At 37.1% G+C, this 21531-nt stretch overlaps 1 protein-coding gene across 3 annotated transcripts in view; it reads left to right on the top strand.

Annotated features, from left to right (window-relative positions):
- SPIRE1 (spire type actin nucleation factor 1) overlaps positions 1-21531 on the top strand; it is a 75378-nt gene that overhangs the window by 39136 nt on the left and 14711 nt on the right. The window contains exons 4-12 of one of the 3 annotated variants that reach the window (XM_058177018.1): positions 5747-5872; positions 6507-6590; positions 7135-7299; positions 9291-9377; positions 10367-10496; positions 16081-16253; positions 17421-17511; positions 19037-19179; positions 20976-21029. In XM_058177018.1, the coding sequence (XP_058033001.1) occupies positions 5747-5872; positions 6507-6590; positions 7135-7299; positions 9291-9377; positions 10367-10496; positions 16081-16253; positions 17421-17511; positions 19037-19179; positions 20976-21029 (1053 nt within the window). Of the gene's footprint in view, positions 1-5746; positions 5873-6506; positions 6591-7134; positions 7300-9290; positions 9378-10366; positions 10497-13490; positions 13664-16080; positions 16254-17420; positions 17512-19036; positions 19180-20975; positions 21030-21531 lie in introns of all 3 variants that reach the window. The other 2 variants (XM_058177019.1, XM_058177020.1) reach the window with 2 other exon arrangements.

Genomic DNA, 21531 nt, shown 5'->3' with positions numbered 1-21531 from the left:
ATTCACAGATTTTCTGGATAAACATTTAAACTGAACAGTGGGGACAGAGAATTAACTGATATGGAAAATTTCTGTCCCCAGCAATCGAAAACTAAAAGGGTTATCAGTGCATGTAACATAGATGTCTGTATGGGTAAGACTATCAACCATGCTATCAAGCAAAACCAAGCATTTAACAGTGAGTGCCATACCATGTGCACTAAACCAACAGGTGGCATGAAAGTAGGGGCAGTCAACACAGGTTATGTAGACAGTAAACACAAGATCAATCCAAATGGACTCAAATGTCTATACACCAATGCACAGAGTATGAGGAATAAACAGGGTGAATTAGAAATCCAAGTAAATGAGGGTAGATATGATATTGTTGCCATTACGGAAACTTGGTGGGATGAAACTGACAAATGGAACATACAGCTAGAGGATATAAATTATTTAAAAGAAATAGACCAAATAAAAGAGGAGGTGGAGTTGCACTATATATAAGAAATAACTACATCTCTACAGAAATAGAGCACAACAATGATGAAAATCATCTTGAATGTATTTGGGTCAATATAAAAGGGTGAAAACGATATTGCCATAGGTCTATACTATAGGCCACCCAACCAAACAGAGGAAGTAGATGAACTTTTGCTAGTCAGCTAACTAAGGTATGTAGGAAGCACATCACAGTAGTAATGGGGATTTTAACTACCCTGACATCAACTGGGAAACAAACTCTGCACCAAGTGGAAGATCCAACAGGTTCCTAACAAACCTAGCAGACAACTTTGTTTCCCAAAAATAGAGAAGGCGACAAGGATCAGCCATATTGGACTTAATTCTCACTAACAGAGATGAAATGATAGAAGGTGTTGAAGCTACAGGAACCTTGGGGGCAAGTGACCACGCAATATTGGAATTCAACATTAAGCAAATACAAGTAGTAGAACAAAGTCAAACTAGAGTCTTGGACTTTAAGAGAGCTAATTTCAATAAACTTAGAGAGATCTTGAGAAGGATTCAATGGATGAGAATCCTCAGGGGGAAAACAGCTCAAGAAGCTTGGGAAATTTTGAAAAGTGAGATTATAAAAGCACAGTCTAACACAATACCAATGAAGAAGAAAAATAGTAGATCACAAAAGAAACCAGCATGGATGCATAAAGAACTATCTGACAAATTGAAAGACAAAAAGGACAAATATAAAAAATGGAAAGAGGGGCAAATAACTAAGGCAGAATATCAGCAAATAGCCCGAGCCTGTAAAGATGAAGTGAGGAAAGCTAAGGCTCACAATGAACAAAGGCTAGCGACAAAAGTAAAAAATAATAAAAAAAGCTTCTTCCAACATGTTAAAAACAAGAAAAAAGTCAAGGAAACAATTGGCCCATTGCTGGGAGAAAGTGGCAAGAAGATGACAAGCAACAGGAGAAAGCAGATCTACTTAACTCATATTTTGCATCTGTCTTTACACAAAAGGAAAAACAATCCAACCTATCAAAACAGCACTACAAAAAACAGATTAGAAACACAAGTTAAAATAGGGAAGAAAATGGTAAGTGAACACCTGTCTACCCTAGACGTGTTCAAATCACCAGGACCGGATGGATTACACCCCAAGGTTCTGAAGGAACTGGCAGACGTGATCTCAGAACCACTGAACTATATCTTTCAAAGATCCTGGAGCACAGGGGGCTGCCAGAGGACTGGAAAAGAGCTGATGTAGTTCCCATCTTCAAAAAGGAAAAACAGATCCAGGAAACTACAGACCTATCAGTCTGACCTCAATACCGGGAAGATTCTGGAAAAGATAATCAAGCAACGAATCACCGAACACCTAGAAGCAAACAAAGTAATAACCAAAAGCCAACATGGGTTTGTCAAAACAGATCATGCCAGACTAATCTTATCGCATTCTTTGACAAAATGACAAAATTAGTAGACCAGAGGAATGCTGTTGATATAATTTACTTGGACTTCAGTAAAGCATTTGATAAAGTAGACCATAACCTACTACTAGATAAAGTAGAAAATGTGGGTTAGACAGCACCACCACCAGATGGATTCGTAACTGGCTGACCAACCGCACTCAACGTGTAGTCCTCAACGGAACTACATCCACATGGAGGAAGTATGCAGTGGAGTACCCCAAGGCTCTGTTTTAGGCCCAGTACTCTTCAACATCTTCATCAATGACTTGGACGAGGGATAGATGGGGAACTCATCAAATTTGCAGATGACACCAAGCTGGCAGGAATAGCCAACACTCCAGAAGATAGGCTCAAGTTACAGAAAGATCTTGCCAGACTTGAACATTGGGCGCTATCTAACAAAATGAAATTCAACAGTGAAAAAGTAAGGTTCTACATTTAGGCCAAAAACAAAATGCACCAGTACCGTATATGTGGTACCTTGCTCAATAGTAGTACCTGTGAGAGGGATCTTGGAGTCCTAGTGGATAACCATCTAGATATGAGCCAGCAGTGTGCAGCAGCTGTTAAAAAAGCCAACACAGTTCTGGGCTGCATAAACAGAGGGATAGAATCAAGATCACGTGAAGTGCTAGTACCACTTTATAATGCCTTGGTAAGGCCACACTTGGAATATTGCATCCAGTTTTGGTCGCCACGATGTAAAAAAGATGTTGAGACTCTAGAAAGAGTGCAGAGAAGAGCAACAAAGATGATTAGGGACTGGAGGATAAAACATATGAAGAACGGTTGCAGGAACTGGGTATGTCTAGTTTAACAAAAGAAGGACCAGGGAGACATGATAGCAGTGTTCCAATATCTCAGGGGCTGCCACAGAGAAGTGGGAGTTGGGCTGTTCTCCAGAGCACCTGAGGGTAGAACAAGAAGCAATGGGTGGAAACTGATCAAGGAAAGAAGCAACTTAGAACTAAGGAGAAATTTCCTGACAGTTAGAACAATTAATAAGTGGAACAACTTGCCTTCAGAAGTTGTGAATGCTCCAACACTGGAAATTTTTAAGAAAATGTTGGATAACCATCTGACTGAGATGGTGTAGGGTTTCCTGCCTGGGCAGGGGGTTGGACTAGAAGGCCTCCAAGGTCCCTTCCAACTCTGATGTTATGTTATGTTATGTTATGTTATGTTAACAATTAGAAAAAAACAAAATATGTCCATTTATGAGAAAGTCATAAGTTGTTGTAGTTTTGAATAATGAAGGAAAAAATAGATGAAGCATTGTCTTAACCAATAACCAGTGGTGGGATTCAACCAATCCGCACCTATTTGGGAGAACCGGTTGTTAACTTTCCAAGTAGTTGGGAGAAATTTTATTTTGGTTTTTTCCACTTTACAGGGCTAATCCTGTAAGGAAGGCAGGAAGGAAACATTCTAGTGTTGTTTCTAGCCTGATCTTTATTGCCATGCTTACAGAAACTGCCTCTCTGGTTAACCCTTAGTACATTGTAACAGCTAAAGCAAAGCGCCCATTGACTTGAGTGACATTGAGTGGGCCACACCCACATGGTCACATGACCAACAAGCCACGCCTACCCAGCTGGTCATTAGGGCAGAGAAGCAGTTGTTAAATTATTTGAATCCCACCACTGACAATAACACAGCATCATCTGCAAACATTCCTTATGCATACCTCAAATGTTCCTTATGCTTTTGTCCACAAATATATTGAACAACCAAGGAGACACTCTTCCCCACCCCTACCCAATTTTCAACCTTTCAATAAGCATTTCTTTCTGACAGATGGTTTATTTTCATCATTTGCTGCACCTACTATGTTCAGCAAACAACCATCAGTTCCATATTTATGCAAAAATCTGGACTGCAAACTTCTTCCTAGCACAATGACACAAATGCGCTTGCGAAATTTTAACTTTAAGAACAATTATAATTTGCTTCCTTGTTTGCTCAAAACATGCCTATTTTCTCTGTAAGAGAATTATAGGTTTCTTTAAAACCATTATTATATTGCTTGTGGTAGAATATTTCTGTATATGTAGTGAGTTTGGAAAGCTTTGATGGTTTACAAAAGTATAGTCAGATAAAGTAATAAGTAAATTCTTAAAAAATAAAAAATTCTAAAAGACTTGTTTGAAAAGCCATTTCCCTCCCCCCATCTTGCTGTAATAAGAAAGTGTTCACAGATAGGCACTATGTTCGCCCCCTCATGTGAACTCAAGCACTTTTTAATTTTTTATTCTAAAGCGTGGCACACCTAAACACTGCACATTATCTAAGTTTCTATGTGTTATTTTTTTCAGGCTAATCTTTCTTGGCTAATGCTGTTTTAAATTCAGGGTTGTTTTTTGTTTTTTGGCATATTGATATGCTATCCTGTACAAGTAGTCCTCGACTTACAACAGTTCACTTAGTGATCGTTTGAAGTTACAATGGCATTGAAAAAAAAGTTACTTATGACAATTTTTCACACTTACGACCATTGCAGCATCCCATGTCACATGATTTGCATTCGAATACTTGAGAACTGACTCACTTTTATAACGGTTGCAGTGTCCCGGGGCCATATGATCGATCCCCTTTTGCAACCTTCTGACAAGATTTCCTGAGTTCACAACTGTGATATAGCCAAATTTATGGACACTAGAACTAATCTTCCTCATTTCTAAATCACTTTTTTGGTGAAAGTCTCTCTCACTTAAAGAGAGACTTTCTTTGGAAAAGATAAGCACTTCTCTGGCAACTTGATTTTTGGAGCTACATTTAAATTGAAACATGGGAAATTTATACCGATATTAACCTGATATTAACCTGACTCTCAAAAGTTGGAAATTAAAGAGACTAAAATATTCATATAGAAAAAATAATAATTTTTATTTTTTATTTTTGAAACACAAAATTGAAAACTTACTTTTTAATGAATCTGGGTTGTGGGATTATAGCCTGAAGCTTCAGACTGGCATTGCTTTGTTTTTTTTTATCTGATTAACCACTGATTGGTTGGATTTATAAACAATGAATTTCCTTTTTTGAAACTTTTTTTTTAAATGAACAGAAATAACTTTTTTGCATGGGAAAACTGTCTTGTTTACATATTAATTGTAAAACAAAACCTAAAAAGGTTGTTTACCAGACCTGGGCATTTTATGGCCTGCTGGCCACATCTAGACCTTTGGCTTCCCTATCCAGCCCTTGGGGTGGTGGGGCAGTGGGGCGGGGAGCAAGGGTGGGGGTGAGGGCAGCAGGGGTGATGGGGGAATGACGGCAGCCCTCCACAACAGTGGCCTATTAGAAAATTAATTGCCCACCCCTGCTTTAAACCAGGTCTTAATTTAGTGAAGATATGGAACTAATTGCAAATAATGTACAGTCAGAAACAAATCTGCTAAGCTTTATAACTTGAAGAAGAAATTCTTGAGCTGATACTGATCATGAAAGCAGTTTGCTAAATTCATATTGATCCATATGTGCCTGGAGAAGAAATAATCCTCCCATTGTTTTTGTTTTTTTTCCTATTGCAATTCTCACTTTGTCAAGCCTTCGGTATATTTATTTTATTAGGATTTATTCTAGGTGCACTGGTTTTATTAATGCATATATTCATGGGCAAAATAGCTCTGGGTATGGGTGGATGATGTATAGTTAAACAACATTTGTTTTTTATTTTCTTGGATGAAGAATAATTCAAGTATGGTTTAAAATATTTTGTGATACTGAAAAGTGAAATTACATTTCTCTGATATTTAAACTATAAATTGGACATTCATATTTTCTCTGTAAAACAAAACTCATTATACTATTGTAACATGTTTGCATAGCTTTGCGCTACCCATCTGCCAACCCAATCAGATGCTGCAAATCACTATCAAGCAGTATGTCGCGCACTATTTGCTGAAACAATGGAGTTGTACACATTCTTGGCCAGAATTAAAAGTGCTAGAGAGGTAAGCAATGTACAAATCACTTAGTCATTTGGCTTTCTGCATTTCAAAAATGCCATATATTTCTGTTCTTTAACATTAACACTCCAAAACAATTGCTTTTGTAATTACAAATACTATACTTCTATTTTGGTGAATTACATTTGTCATAATTATTTTGATTTCAGTGGTACTATATAATTATAACTTAAATCTGACAATATTGGTACTGGGCTCTTTCACTATTACCATATTTATTTGGATTTTAGTTTTAAATTGATATATTTAATATAAATTCATTTTGTGACTTGAAAGTAGATTCAAGCTTTTCACTTCTCACCATCTAGTTCCTTCACCACTCTCACTATACCTTTCATATCACTGTGTTAACATATTATCTTCTTTATTGTGTCTGTAAAAAACATTGTTTGTAGGTGACAAATGCCAAAACAAACGTGATAATTATAATCCTTTTAAATGTGAGTTTAAAATCTTTTTAAACTGTGATAGTGCTGATGTTGTTTCAGGTGTTGCTAAATTATAATACATAATATCCTTTACCACTGACCATGCTGGGTAGAATTAATAGCTATAGTTCAGCAATATCTGTAGGACACTGATCTTATTGTAAAAAAATATTTTTTCTTTTAATTAATAGAATTTAAAGAAAATTCAGGAAATGGACAAAGAAGGAAATGACGAATCTAGCACTGATCTTGATGAATTAAAAACTGCTGATTGGGTAAGATTATTTTTTTAAATAAAGTAATGGCTTTATATTACAAACTTATAGATAGATAACACAATCTATATCAAATGTTTATGTCAAATGTATACAATCAAATACACATATCTAAAATCTATAAAATCATGGGTAATATTATATCTGTTCTTCCTCTATAAAGTAAATAATAAAGAATTTATTGTTACTGACATTAAGAAACATGACTCTAAGGTGGTCTATTAATTTCAAGACATGCAACTGATTATTTGATTATGTGACAATGTACGGTAATTAACTGCTTGCTTGTTTATAACATTTCCTACCCTGCTTACATGCTTACAAAGAAATATTGGCTAAAATGGAAATAAGTTGGAAAAAGATAATTGTCACAATATTCAATAAAAGAAACTCTAGCTTATAAAAACTGAGGTATCATTTTGTTTTGTGATACATGTAGAAGTTATAATGAGTATTTAAGTATAAGTATTTAAGTCTAGTAGGGCTTAAAATACAATAATACAAATTTCGTCACCTATTAACCCTTTATTCTTAACTACTTCAGGCACAGTTTTGGGTTCAAGTTATGAGAGATTTGCGAAATGGTGTAAAACTTAAGAAAGTTCAAGAACGTCAATACAACCCTCTTCCCATAGAATATCAGCTCACTCCATATGAAATGTTGATGGATGATATTCGATCCAAGCGCTATACTTTAAGAAAGGTTATGGTAAGCTCCGTCAAAATTTTATCATTCTTTGTATAGCCTCAAATTATGTTAGGACTATTAAAAAGAACAAAAAAAGAGAACTATTTTAGTTAATTTGAAAAACTAATGCCTTCTGGAGGGATTTTATATTGTTTTATTTAATTTTTGCCCTTACTATATTAGAATCTTAGTTAATTTTACAAGCTGTTTTGAAAATCACCTCGACTTCAATAAAAGTGACTATGTTATAGGATCTGCTATTTGGAAGAAAAAGGAACTTATTTCTACGGCACATAAAAACTGCATAGATTTTTATGTCGTATGACATAAATTTAACAAAAATTGCTATTCACAGCAGGAACACTAGTTTATAAAATTGAAGTTCATTTTATTTCACTGTATATATGAAAGCTATAAACCCTTTACCAAAAGATTTGGATAGCTTCTAGGTATCCCTTCCTGTGACCATTGAGCACAGGATAATTCCTAAAGCTAATGCTTTATATAGAGTAATCTAAAGTGCAAAGGTCCATGAATTCAATTTCTGAAGACTATTTGAACATCTGGGTAGCTATATTTTACAGGTTTCAGATAATATAAAACTGGTTACATAGTACTTGCCTCCCGGGGTTCAATGGGTTGCATTTCAGTAACCACTGCAATTATGTTTGCTCTAGAATTCATTGCCCTTTTGGCAGGGGTGAAATCTAAAAAATTTCCCTACCGGTTCTGTGGGTGTGGCTTAATTTGTGGGCGTGGCTTGGTGGTCAGATGACTGGGTGGGTGTGGCCAATAACAATAAATAATAAAAATAATAAACAAAGTATAAAAACAATAAGAGGTACAAAAAACCCGTCTTTTACACTTTACACACACACAACACAACTGGCTCACACACAATGTAAAAGCAACTGCACTTCACACTTCACACAGCTGCAAAAAGTTCAAAAACCAACTTTCACACTTTACACACACACAACACAAAACAACACAACTGACTCACACATAATGTAAAAGCAACTGCACTTCACACTTCACACAGCTGCAAAAAGTTCAAAAACCAACTTTCACACTTTACACACACACAACACAAAACAACACAACTGACTCACACACAATGTAAAAGCAGCTGCACTTCACCTAACATGGCCCCTGCAACAAGCAGGAACCTCACACAGTCAGAAAAAGCTCAAAAACCAACTTTCACACTTCACACACACACAACACAACTCACACACACACACACAAAATGCCACATACAGCTTTGTGAGATTTTGTGTGTTTGTGTAGTTAGAGTAAAACACTACAGAAACAAACCAAATCTCAGAAAGCTGTACAAATATTTTATTTTATTATTTTATTTTATTTATATTTTTTAGATCTCCAACCTTAGTAACCTTAAGGTTTGTGGACTTCAATTCCCAGAGTTCCTCAGCCAGCAAAATAGGCAGTTTCAGTTGCTAGCAGATTCAGGCAGATGGATTTTACATAGGCATATTCATCTGCCTGAATCTGCTAGCAACTGAAACTGGCTGTTTTGCTGATACTTTGCTAGCCCGAAAGGAGCAGGAATAAGGTAAGTGGGGAAGGGGCGATTGGGTGGGCATGGGCTGTTGTAAGAGGTTGTTACAAACGATTTTAAAACCTTTGAGGGTCAGGAAACTCCCCTGGGATCGCCAGAGGAAAAAAAGTTTTTAAAAGGCTCCTGTGATGATCCCATGAGGCTTGCATCGTGGCTTCAAAGGCTTTTTTTTTACTTTTAAAGGCATGTTTTCAGCTGAAGAAAAACTGCTTTTAAAAGTAAAAAAAAAAACCTCTGCTGATGGTGCCGCTCAGCAGAGGCAGGGGGGCGGGGCCAGAGATTTTTGCTACTGGTTCTCTGAACCAGCAGCCGCCATCGCTACCGGATCGGGGGAACCAGTCCGAACCGGGAGCAATTCACCCCTGCCTTTTGGACTGCATGATACTGATGTGCAAGCAGAATAATAGATATTTTTCTTTCTCTCTTTTAGGTCAATGGGGATATTCCTCCACGATTAAAAAAGAGTGCCCATGAAATTATCTTGGACTTCATCCGGTCTCGACCTCCATTAAATCCTGTATGTAATACAATGGAGAGTGCGGGGGGGGGGAGTTAATGAAAATAAAACATTTTCTATATATCTTTTTACTTTAACCATATTCAGCTTTCTTCTATTGCTTTTCCCAGTCTTCTCTAAAATATAGAAAACACAGATTTTTTTTCTTATATTTTGTAGCATTGACATCCTTCAAATATACTTATATAAAATTAATACACATTAGAGGAATTATTTTGAAATAAAATCTCATGTATTTTTGCTGTTTCATATCAGCATCCTTTATGAAACATGCATTATGCACTATCCCTTATGCAATATCAATTCGATGTGTCTGCTACAGCTATTGGTTTTGTCATCTATTCTGATATGAGGACCTGAAAATGTAACTTTGTGTATGTATTCCTGTTAGGGTGAATCAGATATACATATACCAGAATAACAGAGGAACAGAATTGAAAGGGAACTTGTAGGTTTTCTAGTCCAACCTCCTGCTCAAGCAGGAAACCCTTTACCATTTCAGAGAAATGGTTGTCCAATCTTTTCTTAAAACTTCCACTACAAAGACGAACAAGGTGCTAATTCATAACTGTGGTTCTTTGAGTGGTCATTTGTGCATTGATATAACCTTCCCTCCATCCCTTTCAGGACTTCTTGCAGAAGAAAGAACTTCTTTTTGATATCAATTCAAAGTACTAGGCAGATAGCCAAAAAATCAAACCTGGAGCACTTGTAGTGGCCAGACAAGGGGTGCTTTTCCCATTTAAAACATGTTTAATACATTGTTTAGGCTGAAGAAGAGTTACAATCTATTTAAATGAATATGAACTGGTTGCTTGAAAAACCACAGTTATATTGTAGGCAAGCAATATATTATTTTTAAATTGTAGCTTAGAAATTTACCATTATCTTATTTTAATGGGCATGCAGTTCAGGTAAAGCCATGTATATTGATGAACATCTCTTGAGCATTGTCAGCACCTTTTTTTGAGATACGTTATTCTTTCCAGGCATCTGCAAGAAAACTGAAGCCTACTCCACCACGGCCACGTAGCCTCCATGAAAGAATTCTGGAAGAAATAAAATCTGAAAGAAAGCTAAGACCTGTTTCACCTGATGAGGTCAGGCGTAGCAGGCTAGGTGAGTATTTTGATTTTGATGAAACCTGGTTCATCTCTCTGGGCTCAGGAACTGAGTGGAATGTGTGCGATTTGTCCTTGGATGTTAAACCTCACCAAATACCAACAGGTCTAGGGTAGACTGAGAAGATGAGACATACTCCTCCCAAAGAAGGCAATTAAGTTATCAAGAAAATTGTGATGCATATGTGATGAAACAAGACAACCATCCTCCCTGTTGCGCTGTATGGCACTAAATGCTGGGCAAACAGGGACTGAAAACTATCTCCATTCCATGGAGATAAGAATGCTCCAATGGATATTGGCATCTCCCTTCTTGACCATGCCACACACATGTGGCACCAATTACAGAGAAGGTCGGCTCCACTGATATAGACATGTCCAAAGAGCAGCACCTTCCACCGTGGCCAAGACTGCCTACCAACTAGAAATCAATGGCCAGTGACCTCGCAGGCATCCAAAATAGAGATGGTGAGACACCATCAACAAAGACATGCAAGCCAGGGGCCTGTGCCCCAGAGACTCCGCTAATCGCACAGAGTGGCATTCAATGATTCAAAAAGCAGACCCTGCATCTGTGGGAATATGCTATGAAGAAGAAGATATGCGATGAAACCTCTAGGAATCAAGGTCAACTTGAAGAAAACTTTTTCAAAATGTGTTAACCAAATTCATTTCTAAAATATGTTAGCCATTTCAAGTGCCTGATTGATTAATCTCCGTTGCTGACTACACAAAGAAGAATATAATGAAATGGTTAAAGTTAAAATATGAACACTTTGAAGGGATTTAAAATTTAAAAATTAATTCGCGTGCAAGCTTTAAGTTTACAGTATATCTCATTTTGAAAGAGGGAATTGGCAATGGATTAGTAAAGACTTAATGCCAATTCTATTACCTCTTTATGGAACCTTTGGGGTTAAGAGCTTTCTGCCCAATAAGAGTTAGGATTACATAGGATCACCTACAGAAATCATATGCCTACTCTTGTTTGTAATCTTTTCAGTTCCACAAGCAGAAAAGCTATAAAGCAGAATTGCTGATTGATTTTGTAATCAAATGTCTAAGGAAAAGACAATATACTTATCTCAGTGTTCTTTTTGCCTAATTTATCAGAAATCAGGTAAAACTAAGATTATAACTTTCAGCAAGTAACAAGCTATTCTATGGCTCAAGTTGTCTGAATTCCCGTATAAATGCTATTATGCTTCCCTGGATATTTGGTATATACTATTACTTAACGAGGTTCTTTGATCCAGTTTGTTTTAAACTGTAAACCATTGCTCAAAAATGTGGGCAAGGCTATTTCAAACATCAAATCAGAGGTGGGTTTCAGCAGGTTCTGACCAGTTCTGGAGAACCAGTAGTGGAAATTTTGAGTAGTTCGGAGAACCGGTAGTAAAAATCCTGACTGGCCCCACCCCCATCTATTCTCTGCCTCCCAATTCCCAGCTGATCGGGAGGAAATGGGGATTTTTGCAGTAACTTTCCCCTGGAGTGGGGTGGGAATGGAGATTTTACAGTATCCTTCCCCACCCCCACCAAGCCATGCCACCCCCACCAAGCCACACCCACAGAACCAGTAATAAAAAAATTTGAAACCCACCACTGCATCAAATGTATTATTTTAGCATCAATTTGTAAAAGAAAATATACTGTACTAACCAGGGGTGAAATCTACTTACCTTCCCTACCGGTTCAGAAGTGCATACGCCGCATGTAGACATCGATCGTCTGTGCATGTGCAAACCCTTCTGCGCATGTGCAGAGGGTAAAAAACAGGTTACTTCCTGGTTAAAACCAGGAAGTAACGACGGGCGGATGGGTGGAGCCTTGAGCTGCCATCACTACCGGTTCTCTGAACCACCGGCCGTCATCGCTACCGGATTGGCCAAACTGGTCAGAACCAGGAGCATTTCACCCCTGGTACTAACTCAATGTTGATACATATTCAAATGTGATAACCCTTGGTTATTCAAATTTATGACAGTATTGAACGAATGGAAATTATGACCAGTCTTTAAATTTCAAATTTCACGATTTGAAATTTCCCTGTCAGCTTCCCACAAGCAACGTTAATGGGGAAGCCAGCAAAGAAGGCTGCAATTCATTCTAGTAAGTCTATCCCACCCAGCAGCAGCCACCCTCAGCCCTGCCGTACTCATGTTGTGCATTGCCAGCCATCTATGCACCATTCCCTGCCTGGCAGCAAGCACCCAAAGCCCCGTTTGCATTCTCACCACATCTTGATAGCTGTTCACACAGCTTCCCCTACCTATCAGCAGCCACTTACCTGCCTGCTGTCCTGCTTTCAAACTGCCTGAGACTTGCAACTTCCTGCTGGCTTCCCCACTGACTTGGTTTTTTTGGATGCTGGCAGGAAATTGCAAGGAGGTCTTTGCTTAGTGACCTGCAAACCTCACTTAATGATGGCAATGATGCCAGGATTGTTGTTGTGAAGCAATATAGGCATTTGATATCACACTTTATGACCACATCAGTTAGTAATGGAAATCCCAGTCCCAATCGCCATTGTTAACCAGACTACCTGTATGTTTTTCCATATAATTTTATATCAAAGTATCTATGCAGCAGTAATATAGTGTTTATCAGTTTCATTTTAAGAACTACTTCTCAGTAGCTTAACATGCAAATAAGATAAAAGAAAGTTCTTCCTCTTGGCAATATTCTTTACTTACTACCTTTTCTCAGAACATTTTGCAAATCTCTTTTTGAGAGGATTGCAACTCAGATTTAAGAGATATGTCTGTGTGTGTAGGAGACAGAGAAGAAGTCCCATGAAATGGGGCCTGCCCCCCCCCCACGTATAAAGCTGTCTCACTTTCTAAGCACATTTTTTTTCACATTTGGGGGGGGAAATCTACAAACTGATTTTCTGTCACATCACAATTCTTTACATAATTGTAATTTTTAGGAGAAAAGATAAATTCCACAGTAGTAGTGCTTATTCAAGCTGTTTTTCTGCTTTTCTTAGATGTACCTACATCAGCGGCCTCCCAAAAGCTATTAGAAAGCTGTATAGCGAATGGCAGCTTGGAATCCAAAGCAAAAGTAAATGGCATAGGTACGACGACGAAATTAACGGTGCAGCGGAAGAGACTTTTGAAAGCTCCCACCTTGGCTGAACTGGGTAGCTCAGATTCAGAGGTAAGATGCATAGCAACAATACATCCCTCCAATTTTAGATTTTTACAAGTAATCCTTGACTTATAATAGGTCATTTAGCAACCATTCAAGTTATGATGGACCTCCCCAAAACTATTTACAACCCAGATTTGAAGTTTCAGTGGTCATCCTCCTGCAGTAAGGTGATCGTATTTTGGGTGCTTGGCAGCCAGCCTATATTTATAATTGCCATATCCTGCACTCACATGACTTAAATTTATGACCTCAATTTTTGGGGGGTGGGAAAATAAGATTTACTTCTGGTCTCTGGCAAAAAAAGACCCATTGTGGACAATAGACTTACTTAACTACCACTGTATTCACTTAACAACCAATGCATTCACTTAACAATTGCCGCATTTGCTTAATGATCACTGCAAAAATGATAATAAAAGGGCATAAATCTGGGCTAAATTACAGTCATAAATTGAGGACTACCTGTAATAGGTTCATTTCCATTTACTTCTTTTATTGGTCACATTGGGACTTGTTTTGCTTAAAGTATTGTATAGTACATTTGGTAAAAGTAATTTTCAGATCATTTTGAACAAAATGTTGTTTTATCCAATTCATCCTAATGACTGCTGTTAAGATTACAATCAAATTATAAAAAAGAGTGCAAAAGCTGCATATTTTTGCAAAGCTTAAAACGCAAAGATCTTTGTGATGTCAAATGTAGATTCAGTCTGTGTGAATCCAGTTCTGGCTAGAAGATGTTATTTTATTATTTATTTTTATTTTATTAATCATATTTATATACCGCCCTATCTCCCGAAGGACTCAGGGCGGTTCACAGGCATTTAAAAACATATAAATACAGAATAAAAACAATTAAGAAACTTATTTTAAAGCCCGTTAATTAAAATATACAAATAAAACCCAATTAAAACCCATAAATTTAAAACCTAGCTCAGTCCTGCACAATTAAATAAATATGTTTTAAGCCCGCGGCAGAAGGTCCGAAGGTCCGGAAGCTGGCGGAGTCCGGGGGGAAGTTCGTTCCAAGGGGTGGGACCCCCCACAGAGAAGCCCCTTCCCCTGGGCGCCGCCAGACGACATTGCCTCGCTGACGGCACCCTGAGGAGACCCTCTCTGTGAGAGCGCACGAGTCGGTGAGAGGTATTCGGTAGCAGTAGGCGGTCCCGTAAGTAACCCGGCCCAATGCCATGGAGCGCTTTAAAGGTGGTCACCAAAACCTTGAAGCGCACCCGGAAGGCCACAGGTAGCCAGTGCAGTCTGCGCAGGATGGGTGTTATACGGGAGCCACGAGGGGCTCCATCTATCACCGCCAGGCGTTCTGGACTAACTGCAGCCTCCGGATGCCCTTCAAGGGGAGCCCCATGTAGAGAGCATTGCAGTAATCCAGGCGAGACGTCACGAGTGCGTGAGTGACCGTGCATAGGGCATCCCGGTCCAGAAAGGGGCGCAACTGGCGTACCAGGCGAACCTGGTAGAACGCTCTCCTGGAGACGGCCGTCAAATGGTCTTCTAGAGACAGCCGTTCGTCCAGGAGGACGCCTAAGTTAGAAAAGCCATCTAGATGAAATAAATAACCTTGGATTAGGTCATGTTCCTGAGGTTGATAATGTTTTACATTCCCTGCCTGGCAGCAAGCACCCAAAGCCCCGTTTGCATTCTCACCACATCTTGATAGCTGTTCACACAGCTTCCCCTACCTATCAGCAGCCACTTACCTGCCTGCTGTCCTGCTTTCAAACTGCCTGAGACTTGCAACTTCCTGCTGGCTTCCCCACTGACTTGGTTTTTTTGGATGCTGGCAGGAAATTGCAAGGAGGTCTTTGCTTAGTGACCTGCAAACCTCACTTAATGATGGCAATGATGCCAGGATTGTTGTTGTGAAGCAATATAGGCATTTGATATCACACTTTATGACCACATCAGTTAGTAATGGAAATCCCAGTCCCAATCGCCATTGTTAACCAGACTACCTGTATGTTTTTCCATATAATTTTATATCAAAGTATCTATGCAGCAGTAATATAGTGTTTATCAGTTTCATTTTAAGAACTACTTCTCAGTAGCTTAACATGCAAATAAGATAAAAGAAAGTTCTTCCTCTTGGCAATATTCTTTACTTACTACCTTTTCTCAGAACATTTTGCAAATCTCTTTTTGAGAGGATTGCAACTCAGATTTAAGAGATACGTCTGTGTGTGTAGGAGACAGAGAAGAAGTCCCATGAAATGGGGCCTGCCCCCCCCCCCCCATGTATAAAGCTGTCTCACTTTCTAAGCACATTTTTTTTCACATTTGGGGGAAAAAATCCACAAACTGATTTTCTGTCACATCACAATTCTTTACATAATTGTAATTTTTAGGAGAAAAGATAAATTCCACAGTAGTAGTGCTTATTCAAGCTGTTTTTCTGCTTTTCTTAGATGTACCTACATCAGCGGCCTCCCAAAAGCTATTAGAAAGCTGTATAGCGAATGGCAGCTTGGAATCCAAAGCAAAAATAAATGGCATAGGTACGACGACGAAATTAACAGTGCAGCGGAAGAGACTTTTGAAAGCTCCCACCTTGGCTGAACTGGGTAGCTCAGATTCAGAGGTAAGATGCATAGCAACAATACATCCCTCCAATTTTAGATTTTTACAAGTAATCCTTGACTTATAATCGGTCATTTAGCAACCATTCAAGTTATGATGGACCTCCCCAAAACTATTTACAACCCAGATTTGAAGTTTCAGTGGTCATCCTCCTGCAGTAAGGTGATCGTATTTTGGGTGCTTGGCAGCCAGCCTATATTTATAATTGCCATATACTGCACTCACATGACTTAAATTTATGACCTCAATTTTTGGGGGGTGGGAAAATAAGATTTACTTCTGGTTTCTGGCAAAAAAAGACCCATTGTGGACAATAGACTTACTTAACTACCACTGTATTCACTTATTCACTTAACAATTGCCGCATTTGCTTAATGATCACTGCAAAAATAATAATAAAAGGGCATAAATCTGGGCTAAATTACAGTCATAAATTGAGGACTACCTGTAATAGGTTCATTTCCATTTACTTCTTTTATTGGTCACATTGGGACTTGTTTTGCTTAAAGTATTGTATAGTACATTTGGTAAAAGTAATTTTCAGATCATTTTGAACAAAATGTTGTTTTATCCAATTCATCCTAATGACTGCTGTTAAGATTACAATCAAATTATAAAAAAGAGTGCAAAAGCTGCATATTTTTGCAAGGCTTAAAACGCAAAGATCTTTGTGATGTCAAATGTAGATTCAGTCTGTGTGAATCCAGTTCTGGCTAGAAGATGTTAGAAAAGCCATCTAGATGAAATAAATAACCTTGGATTAGATCATGTTCCTGAGGTTGATAATGTTTTACATTCAGTTGGTCTACTTTGCTATCACTTCACCCTTGGTTATACAAAATCCCGGTATGAATGTTCCTTTAATGTAAGTACTATCGATATCTATAGTACGCCACTGAATTGCTTTTAATTTATGAGGCTTGCACATATGGACAAGAAGCTTATAACTATCAGCCTATTATATGGCCTCTGTAATATTTTCTGCTGTTTCAAGAAATTGTGATATTTTGTTTTCTAGAAGCATTTTCATTAATATGGCTAGGGGATCATATATAGTTCCATATCCTGCATCATTAAAAGTTAAGCTGTATTTTTCTGCATATTGTTTATACAGTTTGCCAATTAAGGAAAAGGGAGACACCTGATTGCCATATTTTATTATTTCCAGGAGGAGTCTATACCCAAATCAGCCAGTAGTGGTAGTGTTTCTCCCTCCCAGATGGAAGATGTATTTCTGGAGACCACATCTGGAAAAAAGGGTAAGTAAAAATGCTAAAAACAAATAAGGTTTCCTGCAACAGTAGAAACATTTTGAACCTGGATGGACTAGAAGAGATTTTATTGTATATGTGTATGTGTGCATTATGATATATATATCATATACATCATCTGTATACCAATGACTGCATCTCCAATGATCCATATGTTAAGCTACTGAAGTTCGCAGATGACACAACAGTGATTGGTCTCATTCGAGACAATGACGAATCCAAATATAGACGAGAGGTCGAACGACTAGCCTTGTGGTGCAACCAAAACAATCTGGAACTGAACACGCTCAAAACCGTAGAAATGGTGGTAGACTTTAGGAGAAACCCTTCCATACTTCCACCTCTCACAATACTAGACAACACAGTATCAACAGTAGAAACCTTTAAATTTCTAGGTTCTATCATATCGCAAGATCTAAAATGGACAGTTAACATCAAAAACATCATCAAAAAAGGACAACAAAGAATGTTCTTTCTGCGCCAACTCAGTAAGCTCAAACTGCCCAAGGAGCTGCTGATTCAGTTCTACAGAGGAATTATTGAGTCTGTCATTTGCACCTCTATAACTGTCTGGTTCGGTTCTGCAACCCAACAAGAAAGACACAGACTTCAGAGGATAATTAGAACTGCAGAAAAAATAATTGCTACCAACCTGCCTTCCATTGAGGACCTGTATACTGCACGAATCAAGAAGAGGGCCGTGAAAATATTTACAGATCCCTCACATCCAGGACATAAACTGTTTCAACTCCTACCCTCAAAACAACACTATAGAGCACTGCACACCAGAACAACTAGACACAAGAACAGTTTTTCCCCGAAGGCCATCACTCTGCTAAACAAATAATTCCCTCAACACTGTCAAACTATTTACTGAATCTGCACTACTATTAATCTTCTCATCGTTCCCATCACCAATCTCTTTCCACTTATGACTGTATGACTGTAACTTTGTTGCTGGCAATCCTTATGATTTATATTGATATATTGACCATCATTTGTGTTGTAAATGTTGTACCTTGATGAACGTATCTTTTCTTTTATGTACACTGAGAGCATATGCACTAAGCCAAATTCCTTGTGTGTCCAATTACACTTGGCCAACAAAAAATTCTATTCTATTCTATTCTATATAATAATAATAATAATAATAATAATAATAATAATAATAATAATAATAATAATAATAATAATAATAATAATAATAATATCAGGGTTGGAAGGGACCTTGGAGATCTTCTAGTCCAACCCCCTGCCCAGGCAGGAAACCCTACACCATTTCAGACAAATGGCTATCCAACATTTTCTTAAAAATTTCCAGTGTTGGAGCATTTACAACTTCATATGATATAATATGAATATATGATATAATATAATATAATATAATATGAGATGAGATGAGATATATATGATATGATGGTACTTTCATTCTAGTTGTATGACATCATTACAGGTACAGTTAAAATATTAATTTACAAAATCTGAACATAATTCATCCTTATCAAATTTATAGTGCCTCCAAAATTCTTGCCAATATCATCTACACCACAGCCAGAAAGGAGACAACCACCTCAGAGACGACATTCTATTGAGAAGGAAACACCAACCAATGTACGGCAGTTCTTGCCTCCCACAAAACAGAGCTCCAGATCCCTTGTAAGTATTGTAGTGGATCAAATTCATCATTGGTTGAAGGGTCAAACATAGTGGTTCCAGCACTGAGGGAAGAAAATCCATGTGTAAAAAATATGCTGTGAGGAATCCTTAGCTCAAAATTGTGAGACCTTGGAACAGCTTTTGAATTTTATTTCCTGTAAGTTGAAAGTAAGATCTAGCATGAAATAACTCTGAACTTTTAAATTCAGGATTTGCATGTTGTGCCTAATTGCTTATGTTCTTTTATAAACTTGCTAATAAAATTAATATATCTGCAAGTAAAATGTCTTCTATATGGTACATGAAAATGAATTTTTTAGCTGCTGGTTTTGCATATTTTTAATCTGTTATTGAAAGCTGAGAAGTTTTTCTCATACTATGTTTAAAGAGCCTAGAATGCCATGTAGTCATATAGTATTATTAAATCTATTTAAGGATCAAAAGAAAATACAGCACATTCAGTTAGATGACTTTTCTGAAAGTAGATTCCACTAAAACACAGTTGTTATAAGAGAATGAAATGCCTGTTTTAGGAGCTAGCAGAATGCCAAATCCTTGTATTTTTATAAGTATGATCAATTTTTTTTGTAAAAAGAATTCTTAAAATTGAAAAATAGTGAAAAAATTCAGGTTTAGGAAGAAGGGTGTGTTTGGTTTTAATAAAAAGCCTTCTTATTCTGCATTGGCTCAAGCAGATCTGATTTGGATGCCAATTTTTTAGCATGCTGAAGTTAACTTGCATTCCGCCATTAATTCATAGAGCAGAGCTACTTTCTCAAGAAATTAAATGCATTTTAGCTTGAATTCACTTTCTGATCCTAGATAATCTTAAACTCATTTGTCAATTCCATATGCAGAGTGCAGAACAAGAACAATTATTTTCTAAGAAATAGCTTTATGCGAATAATGGTTTTGTACATGTGAAAATTCTTTGAAATATAGCTATGCAGGCATTCAGAAATACAAAAAACTTGTGTAGCAGTTATTTCTTATGTACTACATAAAAGTTGTTTTTAATGTTTTAATTACAAAAAAGTCTTTATCATTTTTGAGATATCTAGCATTTCTAATAGATGTGCTGTGAAAAGACCAGCCTCAACTTTCTTTTAAAGAAATCATATAATTTTAGAAGTTGTCTGTGGATTTATAAGGCCCATCATGTTTTTTTTCCTTAAATGATCCTAAAAATATTATCAACAGAAAAAGTCAGATTATAACTTGGTTTGTTTTAGCAGAAGTAATACTATTTGACAATTATATTCTTATTTTAGCCCTGGAGATTAAAAGTAGAGCAAGAACTCTGACTATAATAATAATAAAACTTAAATTACCTGTGTTTTTATAAAACATCAAGTCAGAATTTTTCATAATTGTGGATCGTTAAAAAATAAGCCACATAATATAAACTAATTGTTCCTGGTGTCTTATCTCAAAAAGCAGTTCAGAGTAACAAATTATGGATGCTTTTTCACAGGGTTTGTGTGGCATGATCTCAGAAACAATTTATTCTGGACTTCTTCCTCTTGTCTCTTCTGAGAGGAACAAGCTAGAAAAGTCCTTCATTCAGACAACAAAGGATGGCACTGCCATCTACCAGAACTCACTGTGGGTCAAGATAAGCCCCTAAAAGCAATCAGAGCACCATCAGTATCATACATGGCATTTACTTTGCTAAATCAGTTTCTTGGAATGGTGTACAAATAGGGGGAGGGGCTAATCAATGTTAATTTAAAAACTAAAACTACAGAAGTTCCTGAATAAGAAATAATTTCATATTTTATATCTTGTACTGAAAGGAAAACCCCATATTTCTGTTGTTGTTTGGTCTTATGAGAATGAGGAGACTTCTTGTAAGTATTTATTTATTTTAAACATTTTATATATTGGTTTCCTTAAAAACAAGGCAGTTTTAATGTATTAACAAATTTAAAATAGAATGAATGTTCACAAACCAGCAGAATCTATTCAACCCTATAGTGATTTGCCAAAATTCCCACATTCCCTGGAGGCAATGACTGAAATGATTAAAATTTCAGCATACATCAACACTTCCTGAAAGTGTCAGAATTTTCTATCATAGTAACTGAATTTACCGTATATTCTGCAACTTTATTTTTTATCAGCTTTTAGTAGTTCTGTGCAGATTTCCATTTGGATGTATATGAGAACTACAAACATGGAAGAAATTGAACCCAAAATCAAGCATATCTATATCCTGTCACAATTCTATAAAGACTCATAGCAAATCACAACATTAAAATAACAATAATATTGATAAAATTGAAAATATAAAAAACCCAACATTCAAAATAGGCAAACCTGGTGCCGGAGCCCAAACACCTAATAAAAAAA

Source organism: Ahaetulla prasina, chromosome 3 (genome assembly GCF_028640845.1).
Source record: "Ahaetulla prasina isolate Xishuangbanna chromosome 3, ASM2864084v1, whole genome shotgun sequence".
NCBI lineage: Eukaryota > Metazoa > Chordata > Lepidosauria > Squamata > Colubridae > Ahaetulla > Ahaetulla prasina.
The sequence above is the reverse complement of the archived record's forward strand: the minus strand, read 5'-3'. Positions and strand labels throughout refer to the sequence as shown.